Genomic DNA, 23,505 nt, shown 5'->3' with positions numbered 1-23,505 from the left:
GTAGGTGCTGATTTGAACTACTGGAACGTGTTAATAACTTAAATAGTATTAAAAGGAAGAGCTGTACTCACAGTTTCTTCATCTATTCCGAAAGTGTCGAGTACTGTCTACTATGTGTCAAGCCCTGGGGTTGACAGGGCAGGAAGGAGACCCATCTAGTCTGTCCCTACCCTCGTGGAGCTCGCAGTCTTGAAGGGGACCTTGAACACGAACTGCACCAGGAGTAGAATTGCAGCCTGCCCGGTGCTGCGGTGACGGTGTCCAGGGCTCTGTGCTAAGTGTTGCAGGGACGGTTGTGGCTTTTTACCTGGAGTCTGGAGCAGTGGTTCCAAACAGGGGGCCATCTTGCCCCCCAGGGAGCGCTTGTAGATGGCTTGTAGGGGCTGGTTTGGCAGGAGTGCTGGTGAGTGGCCTGCAGTGCACGGGACAGCTGGTGAGTGGCCTGCAGTGCACGGGACAGCTCCCACTGCAAAAGAGTCGATTATCCGGTCAAATCATCAATAGTGTTGGGCTGAGAAACCTTGGAGTTGCCTGTTTTCTTTTTTTTTTTTTTTTTTTGCCACATCGTGCGGCTTGTGGGAACTGAGATCCCGGACCAGGGATGGAACCCAGAGGGCCCAACCTTGAAAGCCCGGACTTGTAACCACTAGGCCACCAGGGAACTCTGGAGTTTCTCAGGGAAGGGCATCAGAGCTCAGACCCAAAGGGGAAGCAGAGATCAGGTACCTGGAGGGAGGGAGGGAGGAGGGGAGCACGCCCGCAGGGGCAGAGCTGTGCTGGAGGAAGCTGGTGGAGAAAGACAGGACTGGAGAGGGGAGGGGCTGAACGGTCAGTCGGGGCGCTTATGCAGGGCTGTGAAGGCGAGGGGAGGAGTTCTGGGCTTTGTCCTTAGAGTGGTAGTGGGTACTGCAGGGTTGTCTTAGGAGAGTGACAGTGATTTGACTTCCATTTTAAGAAGCTCACGCTCGTTAGAACAAGGATGGGAGGGGCCCGTGTGGACGTGAGGGACCAGTGAGGAGGCCACGTGAGAGCTGATTAAGAGTCTGGGGCGCGGTGGTTGACTGGTCCAGTGGGCTGAGAGGAGGGTCAGGGATGTCATAGGTTCTAGCTCTGAGCTGTAGGTGGAGAGTGCCTCTGTTTACTGATACAGGCACTGATGGAGAGGGACCAGATTTAATCAAAAGAAGAAATTTTTTATTGTAGTTAAATATATACAACATAAAATGAATCATTTGAACCATTTTTAAATGTACAGTTCTGTGGCATTAAGTACCCAGATGGTTTTCTAAAATTTACTTTTAGTTTTAAGGGGAGCTGAGGATGATGAGTTCCATTTGGTCAAGTTGAGTTTGGGGGTGCATGTGAGATGCTTAGGTACCACGTCTGGTGGGCGGTTAGTTCTGCGGGTCCGGAACTCAGAGGAGAGGTCAGCTCAAGAGAGATTTGGGGGAAATTTGAGTTTTTTGTTTGTTATTTTTCTTTCTTTCTTTCTTTTTTTTTTTTTTTTTGCGGTACGCCAGCTTCTTACTGTTGTGGCCTCTCCCGTTGTGGAGCACAGGCTCCAGACGCGCAGGCTCAGCAGCCATGGCTCACGGGCCCAGCCGCTCCGCGGCATGTGGGATCTTCCCGGACCGGGGCACGAACCTTTGTCCCCTGCATCGGCAGGCGGACTCTCAAACACTGCACCACCAGGGAAGCCCTGTTAGTTTTCTTTCTTAAAGAAGAGAGCGTTGATTGACAACATAAATTTATTTAAACGTTTACTCAAAATGTATGTGTACTGAAGATTTGGAAGAAGTTGGGGAAGCAAACAGTCTATCTGTAAAGCTGATATGATGTAAAGCTGTAGGTTTAGACAAAACAAATGAGTTAAAGTATCATCAAATAAGATTTGAATGCATCTCAAGTATAGCAATGCTGGTCTCTCCAAGGGATACGACTTGCTTCCACTCATAAAGGAATATTTTATGATCTGAAGAGGTGATGTGTTTTGGTTTACATCATTGCTTCCCATAAGAAGCTCAAGGCCCTTTGCACATCACGCTGAATTTATCTTCTCCGGATCCTCGAGGGTGGATATGCAGGAGTTTGCTTTTCATTTATGGAATGAAGGAAGTAAAGGAAGATAAATGGCTAAAGCCTGTCGGGAGAAAAGCCTTGTTCCGTCCCCTTGAGTGCCAGTCTCCCTGTCCATCCCAGTGCCTGTCAGACTCCAGCACATACGGGAACACCTCAGGGTCTTAAAGAGTCCCCTTTGTTAAGGTCTCCTTTGTTAAAATGCAGATTTCTGGGTCCCAGCCTGAGAATTTTCGGATTCAAGAGAGCCAAAATGAGGCCCCATGGTCTGCAGCTTTAATAAGAGGCCAGGTGAGTTGTGTGTGCTGGCAGGTGCAGAACCCTTCTCAGGCCCCCCTGGCCCAGGTGTAAACTGGGACTGTTACTGGGCGATTTTCCTGCAAGTCTGTAGAATGTAAAGGTGATTGCTGGTTGCTTTGTCTTTAAGCTGAAGTCAGGAGCTGTTATGGAGAAAGCCAAGCGTGGAACTGAGGCCTGATATTCGGCAGTCAGGTGTTCTGTCTCTTTGGAAAGGGAACTAGAAACCCCAGAACTCGAACTCAGAAGTCTTCCTCTGGTTCCGGCCTCGTTTGGCAGATTTATAGATGCTGCTGGAGGGACTGTAGTGCGTGGAGCACGAGTCTCAAAAACAGGAGCAGTACGTTGTTGGAGCAGAGATTTTTGGGTAATAGGTGAGTTCCCAGAGGCGCTAGAACATCTCAGGCTGCGGATGCCACGGATTCAGTGGCACCAGCAGGGGTGCTTTTTAGGACCGGCTTTTTACGTTATAAAATTAAGATACCAAAAGTCAGGCATACATGATCCTGACAGTTAACTGCTGAGCGTCCTCTAGCAGTGTACAGGAACTGGACGGAGTGCCGACTCCCTTGGGTTTGTGTATTTGCTCTCCCGGAGCCCTTGTGTGTGTTCTGGAATGGGCCGTGTGATGCCCCTCACCCATGACTCCGCCTGTGGAACGTGCTTTACGAATCTCTCCCCAAACTCTGAGTTAGAATTTTCTTGTTTTCAGATCCTGAGCGGCATATGGGTTTTCGTATCATCTGTTTAAATGAGATACGAATCAAAGAAGCCAAAGATCTTTTCCTTCCTAAAATATATGGTTATTTCCTTTTTCTTTTTCTCCCTCCCATTTACTGTCCTTCCTGTGCATATGCTTACCCTCTGGCACATAGAATATATTGGTCCTGGCAAACGTCGTTTCCAAGTGAGGAAAAATCTGTATTCCAAGCTCCACTTTCCCACTGACTTCTATGAGGAAACGGGGGACGTGTTTCAGACGGAGCGAGCCCAAGCGCGGGCAGCCGTGGGCTGAGTGTCGGGGCTGTGTGCTCCCTGCCACGCCTCTCGTTACTTCTCCCAACTGGCTGCATCCTTTGTAAGTGAACCCATGGAACACCGCAGAGGGGTTCCCGACACGGAATGCCATCCACCTCTCCACCTGCTGTGGTGGCAGAATTGTGCTGGCGTTGTCCCCAGAGCGGCACATCTCTTTCCCTGAGAGTTTGCTGTTGGTACCTGGCACCTGAGCAGACGGCTCAGCTCCAGCTCTTCCCGTAGGCCAGGCATGGCCCTGGACGTGTGCAAGCATTGCCTTAGACCTCCCCAGTTTAAATTCCCCCTGTACAGGGAGGGAGGCAGAAGCTCCCAGAGGCCTCGTTGCTGAGCTGCTCAGCGGCAGGTTGGATGGCGCGTGGTGTGGGAGTTAAGACTCCATGTGTGAACAGGGTGCTGCGCTCGTCCTCGGGGTCACGCGGGACCCCCGCAATGCGGCGTCTTCCCTCGTTCTGTGGAGCTCTCACGAGAGGGCTCCTTCAAAGGACACCTTGAAAACGCCTTACACGCCTGCCTCCTCCTCTCTGCCTGGCCGTGCCTTTTTGTCTCCTTTGCAGTTCTGCCCCTGAGATGTCGGGGCTCCCCCGCCCCCGTCCTCCCCGTCCAGCCTTGCGCCCTCAGTTCCCTGGCTCGTGGACACACTGAGCGCGGAGGCTCCCCTCACGCCTCTGCGCCGCGCGGCCCCCTGGGGACCAGGCTGCCATGCGGTGTGGCCACTTGAGTGCCCGGCAGCACCTCGGGAGATTGGGAACCAGACTGAGTTTTCCCACAATCCGCTCACCGCTCGTTATACTCCAGCGTGTGACGGGCACCCCAGTCTGCCCGCCCCTCGGATCTGAAACCCGGAATTACCTACACTCGTCTCTCTGCCCGCTCCTTCCCTGCCCTCATCCACCTGTAGGGTCCGTCTCAAGGTCTGGAAATTCTGCCTCTTCAGTATCTCCAGCTCCACTCTCGGTCCCCACGTCGCTCTGCGCAGGCGCTGCCTCGTCTTAATTCAGTCCCTGACCTCTCATTGCCTGGCTCCGTTACCCTCCCAGCTGGCATGCGTGTGTGTCTTTCTTTGTCCCTCCACAGCCCACCCCACACGCTGCCTCTGGAAACTTGTCTAGGGCACACACTTCCACATGGCACTCCCCTCCTTAAAAGCGTCTCAAAGCTTTTAATGGCACTCAGAACAAAACCAGACTCCCTAGCGCTAACCCCTTTCCCGTTGGCCCTGTCATCCCCAGCCTCACCTCTGGCCCCAGTCACACCCTCCCCCCCAGCTGTCCACGCCCGGGTCCTCCCCTCCCCCCGGCTGTCCACGCCCAGGTCGCTCCCCTCCCCCCGGCTGTCCACGCCCGGGTCGCTCCCCTCCCCCCGGCTGTCCACGCCTGGGTCGCTCCCCTCTCCCCGGCTGTCCATGGTCTGGGCACACTGGGCTGTGTAATGTGCTTGGTGTGCAGAAGCCTGTTTCCAGGCCTCCTCCTCTGTGCTGGAAGTCTCTGCTGTCTGGAGTTTACTTGCTCAAGCCCCGCGTTGAGCTTGCTGCCCTGCTTGGTCCTTTGCCCTCCCTCTTCAGGGGCTCCCTTGGCAGTGCCATTAGAACAGCTGCCATCAGAGGGTGCCCATCTGCACTTGGTCGTTGGTGGAGAGACTCGTCTGTCATGTGAGACCATCAGCTCCTTGGGGAGCTGCTCATTCATCTTCTCCCGGCTGCTGGCATGACACGTGGCTGTGACACATGCAGCCACTCTTTGATTTTCTGTTGAACAAACAATAGCATAGATGAATAATGATAGTGACAGTAGCTGCTAACACCCAGAGCCTCAGTGTGTGCCAGGCCCCGTTCTGGGCCCGCTGCATGGGCTTCACCACCGGATCCTCAGCTGCCGGCAGCTGGTTCTGCCCTCTGTCCTCGGCCCTGCGTAGGGATGGGCCCTCCATCCTGTGGTTGGGTGCCCCCTCCTCCCCCCGACATGTCCACAACCCTGGAGACAGTGGATTTGTCAGAGGAGGATGAGGAAAGCAGGCCCTGCCCCAGTTCCTGGACCAAGCGCGTTTGTTTCTGTTCCCTCTGCTGCCAGGGATTATCTTCAAAGCAGGTAGTTGGAGCAAAGTAAATTGGCTGCAGACCTTGCATCCTGGAGCTTCAGGCCCCTTCAGAGGAGCTGCGATTAAACCTGGAAGCCCTAGGGAGCTTGAGTCGCCGGGGGCAAGGCTGTGCCGCTGAAACCTGTTCAGTGAAGTAGGTCGCAGCGAAGAACGGACCGGGGGGAGCCCTGAGCCGGGAGGGGGGGCGGGCGGGCCTCCAGCCGTGGGCTCCCAGGGGTGTGGTGAGCTCCGATCTGTCCGGCCTGGCTCAGATCCCTCCCTCCCGGCTTGTGTGGAGGACCCACGACCACCTGGCCCCACCGCAGTTGATCGTTTGTTTCCTCTTACAGCAGGGCCACCGCCAGCACCTCCTGAGCCTTTAGTCTATACTGAGCCCTCGCTGGACACTTTCCGCCTCGTCTCACTTCATCCCGGCAGCTCTCCTCCGAGGGGGTCATTTAACGTCTTACTGCTTTCGTATTTTCGTGTTTAATTTGGTTTCTCTGATAAATGTTACCGGGAGAGCTTGGGAGGATAAGTCCGGCACAGGAAGGAAACGGGAGTTAGGAGGCGCAGTCGCCTTCCTGCCTGGGCTGGTCCTGCTCCCTCCCTTCTTCCCTCCCAGGAACAGAAGACCCCGTAGGTTAGTGTTGCTTAAGTCATTGCAATGAATTCCTCTCCCGTTTTCTCGCACTCGAGGGCTGGGCTGGCCTATGAATCCTAGGCCCAGGTGAGCTGTACAGTTTGATTTATCTCTCGGGATAGGTGTGCTAAGGCACATTAGCTGGCTTGAATCATTTAAAGTTCTCCTGAGAAAGGTCTTATTTCTGTTGCCTGCCCTGATTTGCACTTTAGATATAGTTCCCTGCAGCGACTCACAGGAATTCATGTTGAAAATAGAAAAGGGAAAATGACTTTTAAACAGCAGTTTGGCATAGAAGAGCTTGATTTACCTTCGAGTATTACTCCAGCTGCGCATCAAGGCCAAGCTTTCAGGAGTAATTTTTTTCCCCACTGAACCTGGAAATTATGAAGCCAGACAGCAAACACGGAGCCTCAGGGCCCCCCCTCCCCGGCCCCCGCCACGCTCTGTGAGATACCTACTCTGTGCTCTTGTTAGCCTTGTTGAAGGTGACAGGTCTTTCTTACCTCACTTGCTAATTTTTCTTGCTTTCCTCCTCGGTCAGCACCATTTCTCCTTCATTTCCACGAACTGCAAAAGCTGGCATTCTGTTGGTAGGAATTCTGTAAATGATTCATTATTTTCAATTTGGATTTGTTAATGGTGTAGCATATTCTGTGCCTTCAAAATGCATTTGGTTCCTTGATGATTTCTTTTGTTTTATTTAGATTATGGAAATGCAAAGATAAAACCAGCTAGTATTTTTTTTTAATATTCATCTAATGGGGATTATCTTGCCATATTATGATTTGCTCTTCTGCCTGAAAGTAACGGTATTTCTTATGTTACTGCTTTAAATATTGTATAATTTATTTCCATCGTGGGAAAAAGGAGTTCTTAATTTCACAGCAGAGTGATAGGGAGAAATATGTTTTGTTTCCCTTTTTTTAGAAAGATATTTTACCATTAGGCCGGTATATTTTTGGAGAGAACTAAAATCTAGTTTACCCTTCCCTCAGTGCAGCCTTGTCTGAATAAAAGTATGGTGTCTTTATTCCATAGAGACAGGGAGGATTTGAGGAATTCACTTGATTTCAGGGCAACATCTTTCCTCTCTGTAATTTCTACTTTAAACAGTAACACTGTCAACTAATATTAGTTGCTTATTTATGAAAGGTTATGTGTTAGTAATATTTAGAACCAACACCAACTAAAAACAGTTTTTCTTCAGTACAGAGTCTGTGTTCTGAAGGGCAGGGGCTTTTGTGTTGACATACTCTTCTTTTTCACATAGCTACCTGGCTTGGCAAAAAAGTGAGGTAAGACTAACCCTGGTTATTAGCTGAGGGGTCACTGAACTTGTTAAATTGGGAAAGTTATTTTTCTTGATAAAAGAGGAAATTCTAACCCAGAGAGCTTTGACTCTCCATGTTTGGAATAAGGCATCGATGGGTTTGGGGAAGATGGATTTTTGAGTATCAGGTCCTACATTAGATTGACCTCAGTTTTTATATCCCGCAAGTTGCTACAGTGTTCTGTTTTCTGCAATTCTGTGATGCTGAGTGGTGTTGATGTGTTGCAACCTCCCTGTATGATGTTTATTAATAATTATATTTTGGGGGCTTCCCTGGTGGCGCAGCGGTTGAGAGTCCGCCTGCCGATGCAGGGGACACGGGTTCGTGCCCCGGTCCAGAAAGACCCCACATGCCGTGGAGTGGCTGGGCCCATGAGCCATGGCCGCTGAGCCTGCATGTCTGGAGCCTGTGCTCCGCAACGGAAGGGGCCACAACAGTGAGAGGCCCGCGTACCGCAAAAAAAAAAAAAAAAAAAAAAAAAAAAAATTCTATTTTTGAGACCTTCTTGAGGGTTTTAAATGTGCATGCTAGTTTAGAGATAAACAAAAACAGAATATTAAATACCCAGAAGCAGAATTTAAATGGTGTTTGAGGTTAAATCTCTCCTCTCTTCTTAGAACTTAATGAATGATTTGGGCTCTGCATTTGCCTTGGCATGTGTGTGTGCGTGTGTGCATAAAAAGTGAGAAAGCAAATCATACCCTAGTGAACATAAATTAAATGGGGGCACTAAGCTCTTTTGTTCTGCTGGGTTGGCCATGTTCGCTGTAAGGAGGAGACAGCCCTGAAGTGACGGATTGGGAAGACTTGCATTCATTCGTTCAGTCACTCATGTGGGTAAATATTTATTGACCTTCTTCTGTGTGCTGGCTGTGTTCTAGATTTGGGGGCAAACAGTACATAAAACCACATTCCTAAGGAAGAAAAGCCCATATTCCTGCCTTCATGGGGCTTACATTAAACTAATATATAAGACAAGCAGTAAACAAATAAGTATATATTATGTCAGTGGTGGTAAGGGCTCTGGAGGAGAATAAAGCAGAGGCAAGGGCGGGGGCAGTGGTGGGCTTTTCTCTCCGGAGCCACATACAACACCTGCTGGCATCTCAGCTCCCACAGAGAGGTTCATTTGTATTTCACCCTGCCTTCTGAAATGTCATCCTGGAGGTGGGAATGATTAAACCACGTGAGTCGTTTGCCTCTTAGCGTGAATATGTGTTAGATTATCGCCTTTGAGCAAATGTTAGTTGAGAGAGAATTTGAGGTAGTGGATGTCTGGGGATAGGGTGGGAGGGATCAGAGGTATCGGGATGGGTGGCGTTGTCTCCTGCTTCTGAGTAGGACCTCCTGCTACTCAGGGACTACCCCCAACCCCCATGGGGCTTGCACTGCATTACTGCTCCTTGGAATTGCCTGGCCAGCCCTTCAGTACCTTCCTGCTCCATGGCATTGCTCGTTTTTTTTCCTGGGAATGCTAATTGGAGAAAGCAAACTCTACGAAATGCTTTCCTCTTAGCTTTTCAGGAGAAGTGCACTGTAAAATTAAGGCACTATTCTTTGTCTGGTTAACCTTCCTGACCGTTTGGTTTATCATTTTGCTTTCTATTTTCCACATGTTACTGTCAGGTTACTATTATTATGATTTTTAATGTGGAGCCTGGATGTGTCTCTAGGGATATCTTTGTCTATTTACATGCTCCGACTCGAAACATTAAATCATTCTAAATGGGGAATGATTCTAATTCCTCTCGCTCCCCTGGCCCCATGGCTTCAGCAGGGTTCTGGTAACGCTCCCCTGTGTGCCTGGAGCAGTATATGCAGCGCGCTGCTGACCTGAAGCCGCTGAGACGGAAAGCTTGCCCCAGATTTAGCTCTGCGGCCCGCCAGGCTCCGGCGGGGATGTGAGAGTAGGAATTTGTACTTCTTCCTGCTCGATTCTCAGCAATTCCCCTTTGCTTCAGAAGGCACCAGAATCCAGGTTTCTAAGAAGTTGTATTCCATATGCATCTATCTTGTGGTTTATAGCTACAGACATGAATGGTATACTCAGATCCTATCTCCTTTGATGTAGTATTTCCTTAGCTGGTTCCCTAAGCATGTTGCCTTCACACCGATGGATAATCTTAAGTCTGGAGAAAGGCAGCCTGCGGTACTAGTTTGTAGCAATTGCAGGTGCTTTTAAAAATGAGCAAAATTGATCATGTTGAACTATGATTTTTTTCCCCATTTGAAGTAAAACTGTTGACTATGAGACTGAACCCTTATTGCTGATTTTAATGTAAAAATGTTTCTCTCTTTTTCCAGCTTTTGCTTTGGTTTCTAAAGATGTGAAGAAGGAGGTCAAACAGTCTAAGGTACGAATTGTAAAGTCAAATCTATTCCTCCTGAGATTTGTCTGTATTTTCTTTAATAGGAGCTGTAATGATTTCATCTTTCAATGAATTAGTGAAATGTTGGTTAACACAGATTTTTGAACCCAAGCAGCAACTTACAGATAGGTTTGCTTTTAAAAAAAAAAAAATCCTTTATCGTTAAGGCAGATCCACTTGGTTTTAAATTTCATTTTAAGAAAAAAGGTGCTTGGTTACGAAGCTAGACATTTTAGAAGTCTTGCTTGGATACCGTAGTTTTCTCCAGTCTTACTGCGTCTTAACCTTGGCCTTAATTTTCCCAGCCTGTGAAAGGATTCTGCTGTGTCAGGGTCACAAGAGCCTGAGTATCCCTCACCTTGAAGGTGGCACCGTCTGAGAGGGCATCCTGGGGACTGGTCAAGAGACCCCAAAGGTGACTGGCAGGCTCCTTGCACAGTCAGAACCCGAAACCAAGACGTGGGGGACCCATGGAGAGGGGATAGCACGTTTCCAAATCTCAGAGCTGCTCCTTTGCCATCATTGGTCGCATTCAAGAACTGCATCTGAATTTTACCATTTGGGGTTGCGTTAGATCAGTTTAGCATACGAGAGAGAGAATATTTTTAAAATGTGAGTTTTTTTTTTTTTTTTTTTTTTTGCGGTACACGGGCCTCTCACTGCTGTGGCCTCTCCCGTTGCGGAGCACAGGCTCCGGACGCGCAGGCGCAGTGGCCATGGCCCACGGGCCCAGCCGCCACGCGGCCTGTGGGATCTTCCCGGACCGGAGCACGAGCCCACGTCCCCTGCATCAGCAGGCGGACTCTCAACCACTGCGCCACCAGGGAAGCCCATGAGTTGTTTTTGTCACTTTAATTAAGGCTCAGTTGACTCTATTTTTTTCCCTCGCAATTTAGTATAAAAGCATTTTTAAATATCATGTTTCTTTTACCATCAGAGTATGATTGTGCTAACTATGCCGTGGGATCCCTAAATGTGAATAATAATTCCTTACGGTTTTAAGATTCTTTGTGATTAATAAAGCATTTTCAGGCATTTCATTTAACTTGATTTTCTCAGTGATCACGTTATTGCTAAGCAAAGCGGACATTCGCATGGAGAGCAGAGAAAATTTGCCCTTGGAGAAGTTTAGTGATTTGATCGAGGTCACATGACTGTTAAAAGGTGAAGTTAGAATCCAAATTTTCAGACTCCTTGAATTTTTCACACTGCAGTTTTGTATTACATTGTCACGTGCATTGCCACGTGTGTGTTTGGCAATGATGAGGCTCATTTATAATGAACTTAAGGGTTATTAATAGGGAATTAAAATTTTGTGTAATAAATTTAGAAATTATAGCCCATTCTTTCAAATGGAGGTTTTTACTAATCTTTTCAAAAGAGGAAATAAATATATATATTTGGCCTTAAATACATACATAAATAGAATAGAGATAAGGTGAGTCCTATATCTTAGTGTCATGTTTCATGCAAAAGTATTAAAGCCCTTGAAAAAGGCCATCAACCCCATCTGTGCTTAGGCCGCACAGAGCCGAAAAGCCATTAATCCCATGAGGAGCGGCAGTGATAAAATGTCCACTGTAGCCCAGACCCAAGGCTGGGAGATGGAGGAGAATCAATTTGTCCAAGGTCATCTGTGGATGAACCTGAGATAGGAGTTAAGGCTCTTTCCAATAACCGCAGGCATCCGGGATCATCATTAGTTTATCACTCTCAGCAGAGCTGACTGGGATCTGACCCTGCTGCCCAGAAGGCCGCCTTCCGTCCTGCTCACCACACTGCTCGCTTTGGTCAAGGGCTCTGGTTCCCTAGAACTAGGCCAGCCCTGCTCAGGGCTGGGGTCCTTCCCCAGACGGATCAGATTCGCTGGTTGGCATCTGGTGGCTCCGTACCAGAATCCCGAGGCTGCCAGTGCCCTGTCATCCTGCCCGGGGCTTGCCCTCTGGCCCAGGCTCCCCTCCTGGGCTCCTGGCCCCTGGCTCTTGTCAGATTCTGACCCAGCCCAGCTTTCCGTGGAGCCTGCCCTCCCAGGTTGGGGCTCAGGCTGCTACCTCAGCCAGGCCACCAGACTGTCTTCCAGTTGCACTTTTGCCCGGCCTTACATTCTGTGCTGGTCTGTGATCCTGGACCCTGTGGGACGTAGGCTTCGAGCCGGGCTCTGGAGCCAAACTGCTGTGGTTCACGGCCCTCCTCCAACCCTGAACCCCTGCGGGACTCAGCAAACCTCACTAAGCTCAGCGTCCTCGTCTGTAAGACGGGGTAACAGGACTGCCCTCAAAAAGCTGTTTTGAAGATGAAGTGGGTGTGTGTGTCCGTGTGTGTCCACCACTTAGAGCAGTGCCAGTTCCTGTTTAAATGTTGACCTGCTCTAACAGCAAGAAATGTCTTATGCAACCTTTCAAGAGGTACCCACACAGATCAAAGTAACGGAGGAGCCATAGGCCTTCCTGCTTTTATCAGTTAAATGTCTTTTATGGTGGTTGTTGACTTCATATGAAGCGGATGATGAGGATGATAAAAAGAGCAGGAGTTAATAATTACTGAGCATTTGCTTTGGGCAGACATTACGTCATCTAACGAAACCCTCACGACAACCCTGGCAAGTAGGTCTTGTAATTGTGATTCCTATTTCACTGAAACCGAGCCCTGAACTAGTGCATGGTAGAGGCAGAATTAGAGCACGGGCCCAGCTTACAGCTGAGTGTAATGATGACCACATCTGGTTCATTCATTTTATTCGAGATCTAGGAGGTGGTGATTGTTTGCGACCGAGTAGAAGATGCCAGTTTACGTCTCTTTCTTCTTAAAAGATGTCGTAACAAATTCTTTGAGGTTGTTTTATCTCCTTTTAATGAAGGATTTATAAACTGAGCATCGCATATATGGATTGCAAGTGTTGAAATCTATTGTGCCTTAAAAATTAAACCTGCATGGAAGGGTGACTTGGATTTGTCTTTTCCTGGCCAGGGTAGGAGCTGTCTGGGGGGTAAATGCCCTGGTAGCAAATGTCTTTCCTGTCTGAGTAGCAATCCCGTTGACTTAGAAAACTTTGACAGTGAGCACATTTTGATGGGTATTGATAGTCAGTGTCAGAAACATGGATAATAAAACAAACCGTGTGTTTCTTCTTGGGAAAAGCTAAGCCTTTTCACGAGGGAAGCTGGAGACAGAATTGTAAATGTTCTGTCAATTCGTTCATTTAGTCTCATTTTCTTTCTCAAAGGGGAAATTACTGAAGACCATTCTGGTTCCGTTTCAGTTCACCTCATTCAAGTATTTCTTGGATATTTTATTTTTACAGTTTACACGTCCTAGCTATTGTGTCAGGCAGTCGGAGCCGCAGTGCTTAATAACAGATAGAAAGCTGTGGAATTTTGGTTGATTTTCTTTGGTTTTAGCAGGGCATCTGGTAGAAAGTCCAGTTCCTGTTCCAGCTTGTTTAGTCTGGAATCGCTGAGTTCAGGATAGTTTTTGTGTTCTACTTGTGGATAAAGGTGACTTTTATTGTAGGTATTGCTCTTAGTGTACACTCAAAATATATTTCCATCTAATGACACGTATTTTCTGAAGAACGCCTCTGGACGAGGACCGGGCACGCATTACCGGTGGGTGGAAGGAAAGAACGCCGGAAAGGAGACAGAGACCTGGATTTTAATCCTGGCTCTGTGGCTGGAATGGCTGTTGGAGGTTGGGCAAATCCTGTATCTTTCTGAGCCTCCCTGACTTGCAAAGGGGAGTGTTGGATTGGATCATCTCCCGTGCTATTTTTAAAAAATTGTGGTAAAATACACAACATAAAATTTACCATTTTAACCTTTTTTTTTTTTTTTTTTTTTTTTTTGCGGTACGAGGGCCTCTCACTGCTGTGGCCTCTCCCGTTGCGGAGCACAGGCTCCGGACGCGCAGGCTCAGCGGCCATGGCTCACGGGCCCAGCCGCTCTGCAGCATGTGGGATCTTCCCGGACCGGGGCACGAACCCGTGTCCCCTGCATCGGCAGGCGGACTCCCAACATTGTGCCACCAGGGAAGCCATTTTAACCATTTTTAAGTGTACAGTTCAGTAGTGTTAAGTATATTCCTACTGTTGCACAAGCAGTCTCCAGAACTCTTTTCATCCTGCAAAACTGAACCTCTGCACCCAGTAAGCCACAATTCTCCATCCTCCTCCCCCAGCCCCCCACCACCCTGCTTTCCATCTCTGTGAATTCAGTGGTCCTAGGTACCTCATGTAAATGGAGTCATACCGTCTCTGTCTCTTTATAACTGGCCTATTTCACTTAGCATAATGTCCTCGAGGTGCGTCCATATCGTAGCAGATGTCAGAATCCCTTCCTTTCTAAGGCCGTTGTATGGAGGGACCACATTTTCTTCGTCCATTCCAGTGCTATTTTTAAATCGAAAATCTCCAATTTTCCGTTATCCTCATCTGGCAGCCAAAGCTGTGGCCTGGCAAGGAGAAGGCAGCCTGGCCCCAGGGGAAGCCGAGGGTTCCCTCCCCGAGTGCAGGCAATGCTCCTGGCCAGAGGGGCAGTGAGTCCACACACGCTAACCTAGGACAATAGCCTGGCTCTGCTTCAGCACATGTAGGGAAGTGGCTTGAGCTTTCCAGTCTTCTTTTTTTTTTTTTTTTTGTGATACGCGGGCCTCTCACTGTTGGGGCCTCCCCCGTTGTGGAGCACAGGCTCCGGACGCGCAGGCTCAGCGGCCATGGCTCACGGGCCCAGCCGCTCTGCGGCATGTGGGATCTTCCCGGACCGGGGCACGAACCCGTGTCCCCTGCATCGGCAGGCGGACTCTCAACCACTGCACCACCAGGGAAGCCCTCCAGTCTCTTTAGTGGCTCTTCTGAAAAGAGTTTTATCAGGATTAGGTAAAGTGTCACTTGATCCCGAGGTACAGCAAATCAGTACGTAACTCTGAGGTTCTTCTCGACTCGGTGGTATTTCTGTTCTTGAGACAAAGATAATTTCAGAAAATGCTACGGAAGGTGGCTGCTCCCCTGTGTTCCTCCCCCTGTCCTCATCTGCTGTCACGGTCCCTCCTGCATCCTAAGAGGACATGTCTCTGTGGCAGCGTCTTGGCTTTTAAGCTGTTCCGGTTTTGGTGATAAAGGCTCACAACTGCACTTCTCGTTGCAGTCTGTGAAGAAGATGGAGGGGTATTTGCCACCGTCCATTTATCATAATTATAGCATGTACCGTTGCAAATGGAAAGGGGCAGTTAGAGAGAAAATTCCCTCTTCCAGAGAAGACAATGAAAGTGGCAGATTTAGCTGCTGACACTCTGTGCTTTGTCAGAGAAGTCTTTGAAGAGCTCCTCCCTGATTTAATCAGGATCAGGTACTTCTGTGCTTACGTGCCCACGTCCAGATTTCTGCGTCTGAAGCTCTGCAGCTCTGAGACGTCCCTTCTGTGCTCATGAAATGTCATGAGCCCGAGGCTGACCCCCTCCACGGTCCTACTGAGGCCCTCAGGGCTGCTTCTCAGGTAGGAGAGAACACGGTGGTGTCATTCTTTTTTCTTTTTTTTTTTGATGTACCACGCAAGCACAATATTTATTTATTTATTTTCTGGCTGCGCTGAATCTTCGTTGTGGCGCGTGGGGTTCTCTAGTTGTGATGCATGGGCTCAGTTGCCCTGTGGCATGTGGGATCTTAGTTCCCCGACCAGGGATCGAACCCACGTCCCCTGCATTGGAAGGAGGATTCTTAACCACTGGACCACCAGGGAAGTCCTGGTGGTGTCATTCTTGACGGCAATACGTCTGAGCCCCCAAAATGTTAAATACGATAATTAGTAGAGCCCATTTACCTGAGGAACACACAACTAGAATCGGTACTATCTCTGATATATTTGTAATGCTTAGCATTTACAAGTTTTTAAAATTAACCCTCCCAAGAGCATCATGAACCATCTTACTCAGGAAGAGCGAGCCTCACCTCAATTCAGTGACGTGCTCAGGATGACATCAGAGAGGAACGGCCCCATAGGAATCTTCTGCTGTGATGCAGAAGTATTGATACGTTGTTGCTGCCCCCTCCCCCCCCCCGCTTAATTTTGGTCTCTTTCTTTAGGGAAGCATTTCTAAGCTCTCATTTTCAATGTCTGCCTCCAAATGTTAATATGTACCATACATATGTATTTGGTGTATTGCTAGTTTTGTTATGTGACGAGATTTATATTTTTCTCTTTTATTTAAAATACAGAATTTGGAGAAAAGTGGTATATCAGAGAAAAATGACGTAGGTGAGTAATGATTTCTTTTTTAACTTAAGAGTATGTATTCAGGTGTACTTCTTGTAAATTATATTTCAGTGAAGTGAATTTTCCTTTCTGATTTTATTTATGGGATCAATATTGTTGTCCAAATAGGCCGTCTTTGGCCCAGCCCGGTGTTTACCCTCATGAAGACACAGGGGGAACACTTTTCAGATTGACATATTGGAAGTAACAGCTAATACGCTGGATTGAATTCCCTCGGCCACAGTTTACTGAGTGGCCAATGAGGACAGATTCCCATGCCGGGGGGCCGCTGTGAGGGTGCAGAGGCCAATGAGACAGAGGCTGTGGCACACTTCGCGGGACGAAGGGTCAGCTGTGGCCTTGGCTCACGTGCCCTCCGCTGGGAGCCGGGTCGCCACTGCTGACCTGCAGGCAGCATGCCCGTCCCCTTCGGGTCAGCTTGGCAGCCGCGTCTTCTGTTAAAACATGGGGCGAGGCCGCTCCTGGCTGCCTTGCAGACACACGGTACCCGCCTCACAGCCCATCGGCACTCATGTCTGTGCTCCCTTTTACACACGTCTTTCTCCCCACGTATTGTGAGCATCTTCAGGGGTGTGACCACGAGTTCGGATTCGGATTCCGTGGGCAGCGGGCCCCAGGGTGTTGATGGGAGGGCAGGGCCGCGCCTCTGTGTGTTGGGTCTCTTCCTAGAGGGTGTGAACTTGATCATTGTCAGTCATCCCAGGGTGGGCCATGGAGACCTGGGAGGTGGGCCTTTGGACGGGGGAAAGGGACGCTTTCCTTCCTAGGCCCTCCTTGCCTGGGCCTGGGTTCTGAGGCGTCTAGAAGGCAGGAGAGGCCCCCCTCCGGGTGGCAGGGTGGGATGGACTGTGCTGGGTCTGGGTGTGCGGGGACCACAGGGGGTGGGCTGGAGTCTTCAGATCTGAGAGCGGCAGTGTTTAGGGAGCCACAGGGGTTCATTGCTCTGCCTTCCCTGCATTACAACACCCTGTGTGGCTGAGCCTCTACTCACGGGAGGAGACTTAAAATCCTCGGAGATTTTTCCTCTGCGGCCAACCCCTGTGCATTTGGGCATTTGGCTGTGTGTTGATTTCGTGGGAGCTGGTGGGCCTCCTCGTAGTAAGTGGTTCTTAAATGAACAATGGCCCCGATCTGGAATGTGGTCTTGAACGTACCTGGGGAGCTGCCTGAGCAAGTGAATCTACAGTCTCCAAGTTGCAAATGGCAAATCCAGTGATAACTGAACTTGGTATCAGTTCATCTGAAAAACGACTCAGGGAGCTTATTTACTTAACGTCAGTCTACAGGACCGGGATGGCGGTGGGGCTACTAAAGCAGCCATCCCAGCAGAATCAGTGCCTGGATCCTGGTCTCACGGTGCTCAGGGCTGGGTGACCGACTCCAAGCGTGGGGCAGTCTTTTTTCCTCTTTTGACTCATTGCCTAATCAGTACATTCACTGGGGACCATGGTTCTCACCAAGTACGACATCCCTCCAGTGGCTCTTCCTGTGTGTGTGTGTGTCCATCCCCCAGCCTGAAGTCCCAGGCACTTGTTATGCAGCTTTTGTCAGAAGACCATCACATTGATTTCACATCGGAAAAACACCAGCGTGAGATAATTTTTGACCGGGAGAGATTAGTACTTAGTGGAATGGTTGGTGCATGGTATATACTCAGAAACGGGAGAATTAGAGAACCTTTGATTGCTTTTTCTTTTTGTGAATTTTTGAATTGTATTTTATTTATTTTTTTGTACAGCAGGTTCTTACTAGTTATCCATTTTATACAAATTAGTGTATATATGTCAATCCCAATCTACCAGTTCATCCCACCGCCCCCCCCAACTGCTTTCCCCCCTTGGTGTCCATACGTTTCTTCTCTACGTCTGTGTCTCAATTTCTGCCCTGCAGACCGGTTCATCTGTACCATTTTTCTAGGTTCCACATATACGTGTTAATATACGATATTTGTTTTCCTCTTTCTGACTTACTTCACTCTATGACAGTCTCTGGATCCATCTACGTCTCTACAAATGACTCAATTTCGTTCCTTTTTATGGCTGAGTAATATTCCATTGTATATATGTACCACATCTTTATCCATTCATCTGTCGATGGGCATTTGGGTTGCTTCCATGACCTGGCTATTGTAAATAGTGCTGCAATGAACATTGGGGTGCATGTGTCTTGTTTTTTGTTTTTTTTTTAGTGGTACGCGGGCCTCTGACTGCTGTGGCCTCTCCCGCTGCAGAGCACAGGCTCTGGACGGGCAGGCTCAGCAGCCATGGCTCACGGGCCCAGCCACTCTGCGGCATGCGGGATCCTTCCAGACCGGGGCACGAACCCGTGTCCCCTGCATCGGCAGGCGGACTCTCAACCACTGTGCCACCAGGGAAGCCCGCACGTGTCATTTTGAATTACGGTTTTCGCAGGGTATATGCCCAGTAGTGAGATTGCTGGGTCATATGGTAGTTCTATTTTTAGTTTTCTAAGGAAGCTCCGTACTGTTCTCCATAGCGGCTGTATCAATTTACATTCCCACCAACAGTGCAAGAGGGTTCCCTTTTCTCCACCCTCTCCAGCATTTGTTGTTTGTAGATTTTCTGATGATGCCCATTCTAACTGGTGTGAGGTGATACCTCATTGTAGTTTTGATCTGCATTTCTCTAATAATTAGTGATGTTGAGCAGCTTGTCATGTGCTTCTAGGTCATCTGTATGTCTTCTTTGGAGAAATGTCTATTTAAGTCTTCTGCCCATTTTTGGATTGGATTATTAGTTTTTTTAATATTGAGCTGCATTAGCTGTTTATATATTTTGGAGATTAATCCTTTGTCTGTTGATTCGTTTGCAAATATTTTCTTCAATTCTGAGGGTTGTCTTTTTGTCTTGTTTGTAGTTTCCTTTGCTGTGCAAAAGCTTTTAAGTTTCATTAGGTCCCATTTGTTTATTTTTGTTTTTATTTCCATTACTCTAGGAGGTGGATCAAAAAAGATCTTGCTGTGATTTATGTCAAAGAATGTCTTCCTATGTTTTCCTCCTAAGAGTTTTATAGTATCGGTCTTACATTTAGGTCTCTAATTCATTTGGAGTTTATTTTTTGTGTATGGTGTTAGGGAGTGTTCTAATTTCATTCTTCTACATGTAGGTGTCCAGTTTCCCCAGCACCACTTATTGAAGAGACTGTCTTTTCTCCATTGTATATCCTTGCCTCCTTTGTCATAGATTAGTTGACCATAGGTGTGTGAGTTTATCTCTGGGCTTTCTATCCTGTGCCATTGATCTATATTTCTGTTTTTGTGCCAGTACCATATTGTCTTGATTACTGTAGCTTTGTAGTATAGTCTGAAGTCAGGGAATCTGATTCCTCCAGCTCCGTTTTTTTCCCTCAAGATCACTTTGACTATTCGGGGTCTTTTGTGTCTCCATACAAATTTTAAGATTTTTTTTTCTAGTTCTGTAAAAATGCCATTGGTAATTTGATAGGTATTGCATTGAACCTGTAGATTGCATTGGGTAGTATAGTCATTTTCACAGTGTTTATTCTTCCAATCCAAGAACATGGTATATCTCTCTGTCTGTTTGTATCATCTTTAATTTCTTTCATCAGTGTCTTATAGTTTTCTGAGTACAGGTCTTTTGTCTCCCTAGGTAGGTTTAGTCCTAGGTATTTTATTCTTTTTGTTGCAGTGGTAAATGGGAGTGTTTCCTTAATTTCTCTTTGAGATTTTTCATCATTAGTGTATAGGAATGCAAGAGATTTCTGTGCATTAATGTTGTATCCTGCAACTTTACCAAATTCATTGATTAGCTCTAGTGGTTTTCTGGTGGCATCTTTAGAATTCTTTATGTGTAGTATCATGTCATCTGCAAACACTGACAGCTTTACTTCTTCTTTTCCGATTTGTATTCCTTTTATTTCCTTTTCTTCTCTGATTGCCATGGCTAGGACTTCCAAAACTATGTTGAATAATAGTGGTGAGCGTGGACATCCTTGTCTTGTTCCAGATCTTAGAGGAAATGCTTTCAGTTTTTCACCATTGAGAATGATGTTTGCTGTGGGTTTGTCCTATATGGCCTTTATTATGTTGAGGTAGTTTCCCTCTGTGAGCACTTTATGGAGAGTTTTTATCATAAATATGTGTTGAATTTTGTCAAAAGCTTTTTCTGCATCTATTGTGATGATCATATGGTTTTTCTCCTTCAATTTGTTAATATGGTGTATCACATTGATTTGCATATATTGAAGAATCCTTGCATCCCTGGGATAAATCCCACTTGATTGTGGTGTATGATCCTTTTAATGTGTTGTTGGGTTCAGTTTGCTAGTATTTTGTTGAGGATTTTTGTATCTATATTCATCAGTGATAGTGGTCTGTAATTTTCTTTTTCTGTAGTATCTTTGTCTGGTTTTGGTATCAGGGTGATGGTGGCCTCATAGAATGAGTTTGGGGGTGTTCCTTCCTCTGCAGTTTTTTGGAAGACTTTGAGAAGGTTGGGTGTTAGCTCTTCTCTAAATGATTGATAGAATTCACCTGTGAAGCCCTCTGGTCCTGGACTTTTGTTTGTTGGAAGATTTTAAATCACAGTTTCAATTTCATTACTTGTGATTGGTCTGTTCATATTTTCTGTTTCTTCCTGGTTCAGTCTTGGAAGGTTATACCTTTCCAAGAATTTGTCCATTTCTTCCAGGTTGTCCATTTTATTGGCATAGAGTCACTTGTAGTAGTCTCTTAGGATGCTTTGTATTTCTGAGTGTCTGTTGTAACTTCTCCTTTTTCATTTCTAATTTTATTGATTTGTGTCCTCTCCCTCTTTTTCTTGATGAGTCTGGCTAATGGTTTATCAATTTTGTTTATCTTCTCAAAGAACCAGCTTTTAGTTTTATTGATCTTTGCTATTGTTTTCTTTGTTTCTGTTTCATTTATTTCTGCTCTGATCTTTATGATTTCTTTCCTTCTGCTAACTTTGGGTTTTGTTCTTCTTTCTCTAGTTCCTCTAGGTGTAAGTTTAGATTGTTTATCTGAGGTGTTTGTTGTTTCTTGAAGTAGGATTGTATTGCTATAAACTTCCCTCTTAGAACTGCTTTTGCTGCATCCCGTAGGTTTTGGATCGTCGTGTTTTCATTGTCATTTGTCTCTAGGTATGTTTTGATTTCCTCTTTGATTTCTTCAGAGATCTCTTAGTTATTTAGTAACGTATTGTTTAGCCCCGATGTGTTTGTCTTTTTTACATTTTTTTCCCCGTAATTTATTTCTGATCTCATAGTGTTGCGGTCAGAAAAGATGCTTGATATGATTTCAATTTTCTTAAATTTACTGAGGTTTGATTTGTGTCCCCAGATGTGATCTATCCTAGAGAATGTTCCGTGCGCCCTGAGAAGAAAGTGTAATCTGCTGTTTTTGGATGGAATGTCCTATAAATATCAATTAAATCTATCTGGTCTGTTTTGTCATTTAAATCTTGTGTTTCCTTATTAATTTTCTGTTTGGATGATCTGTCCATTGGTGTAAGTGAGGTGTTAAATTCCCCCAGTATTATTGTGTTACTGTCGATTTCCTCTTTTATAGCTGTTAGCAGTTGCCTTATGTATTGAGGTGCTCCTATGTTGGGTGCATATATATTTATAATTGTTATATCTTCTTCTTGGATTGATCTCTTGATCATTACGTAGTGTCCTTCCTTGTCTCTTGTAACATTCTTTATTTTAAAGTCTATTTTGTCTAATATGAGTATTGCTACTCCAGCTTTCTTTTGATTTCCATTTGCGTGGAATATCTTTTTCCATCCCCTCACTTTCAGTCTGTATGTCTCCCTAGGTCTGAAGTGGGTCTCTTGTAGACAGCATATAGATGGATCTTTTTATTGTATCCATTCAGCCAGTCTGTGTCTTTTGGTTGGAGCATTTAATCCATTCACGTTTAAGGTAGTTACCAATATGTATGTTCGTATTTCCATTTTCTTAATTGTTTTGGGTTTGTTTTTGTAGGTCCTTTTCTTCTCTTGTGTTTCCCACTTAGAGAAGTTCCTTTACAATTTGTTGTAGAGCTGGTTTGGTGGTGCTGAATTCTCTTAGCTTTTGCTCATCTGTAAAGCTTTTGATTTCTCCATGGAATCTGAATGAGATCCTTGCTGGGTAGAGTTGGGTAGAGTAATCTTGGTTGGTTCTTCCCTTTCATCACCTTAAGTATATCATGCCACTCCCTTCTGGCTTCCTTAAGTATATCATGCCACTCCCTTTTGGCTTGTAGAGTTTCTGCTAAGAAATCAGCTATTAACCTTACTGGAGTTCCCTTGTATGTTATTTGTCATTTTCCCCTTGCTGCTTTCAATAATTTTTCTTTGTCTTTAATTTTTGCCAATTTGATTACCGTGTGTCTCGGTGTGTTTCTCCTTGGCTTTATCCTGCCTGGGATTCTCTTCACTTCCTGGACTTGGGTGGCTATTTCCTTTCCCATGTTAGGGAAGTTTTCAACTATAATCTCTTCAGATATTTTCTTGGGTTCTTTCTCTCTCTCTTCTCCTTCTGGGACCCCTATAATCTGAAAGTTGTTGCATTTAATGTTTCCCAGAGGTCTCTTAGGCTGTCTTCATTTCTTTTCATTCTTTTTTCTTTATTCTGTTCTGCAGCAGTAAATTCCACCATTCTGTCTTCCACGTCACTTATCTGTTCTTCTGCCTCAGTTATTCTGCTGTTGATTCCTTCTAGTGTAGTTTTCATTTCAGTTATTGTATTGTTCATCTCTGTTTGTTCATTCTTTAATTCTTTTAGGTCTTTGTTAAACATTTCTCGCATCTTCTCGATCTTTGCCTCCATTCATTTCCTGAGGTCCTGGATCATCTTCACTATCATTATTCTGAATTCTTTTTCTGGAAGGTTGCCTATCTCCACTTCATATAGTTGTTTTTCTGAGGGTTCTTCTTGTTCCTTCATCTGGTACATAGCCCTCTGCCTTTTCATCTTGTCTGTCATCCTGTGAATGTGGTTTTTGTTCCACAGGCTGCAGGGTTGTCGTTCTTCTTGCTTCTGCTGCCTGCCCTCTGGTGGATGAGTCTGTCTAAGGGGCTTGATGGGAGGGACTGGTGGTGGATAGAGCTGGCTGTTGCTCTGGTGGGCAGAGCTCAGTAAAACTTTAATCTCATTGTCTGCTGATGGGTGGGGCTGGGTTCCCTCCCTATTGGTTGTTTGGCCTGAGCCGAACCAACACTGGAGCCTACCCAGGCTCTTTGGTGGGCTAATGGCGGACTCTGGGAGGGCTCATGCCAAGGAGTACTGCCCAGAACTTCTGCTGCCCGTGTCCTTGTCCTCACGGTGAGACACAGCCACCCCTCACCTCTGCAGGAGACCGTCCAACACTAGCAGGTAGGTCTGGTTCAGTCTCCTGTGGGGTCACTGCTCCTTCCCCTGAGTCCTGATGTGCACAGTACTTTGTG

General features: G+C 46.7%; 1 protein-coding gene across 5 annotated transcripts in view; it reads left to right on the top strand.

Annotated features, from left to right (window-relative positions):
• B3GLCT (beta 3-glucosyltransferase) overlaps positions 1-23,505 on the top strand; it is a 108,706-nt gene that overhangs the window by 4,290 nt on the left and 80,911 nt on the right. For 4 of the 5 annotated variants that reach the window (XR_014298089.1, XR_014298090.1, XM_082675862.1 and 1 more), the window contains exons 2-3: positions 9,766-9,815; positions 16,036-16,075. Coding sequence is in view for 3 of the 5 variants with exons in the window: in XM_082675862.1 (XP_082531988.1) it covers positions 9,766-9,815; positions 16,036-16,075 (90 nt within the window). In the remaining 2 variants the exon portion in view is untranslated. Of the gene's footprint in view, positions 1-9,765; positions 9,816-15,237; positions 15,317-16,035; positions 16,076-23,505 lie in introns of those variants that run through there. The other variant, XM_082675861.1, reaches the window with a different exon arrangement.

This window comes from Grampus griseus (genome assembly GCF_964374135.1).
Source record: "Grampus griseus genome assembly, chromosome: 18".
NCBI classification, from domain to species: Eukaryota; Metazoa; Chordata; class Mammalia; order Artiodactyla; family Delphinidae; genus Grampus; species Grampus griseus.
This window is presented reverse-complemented; position numbering and strand designations above follow the sequence as displayed.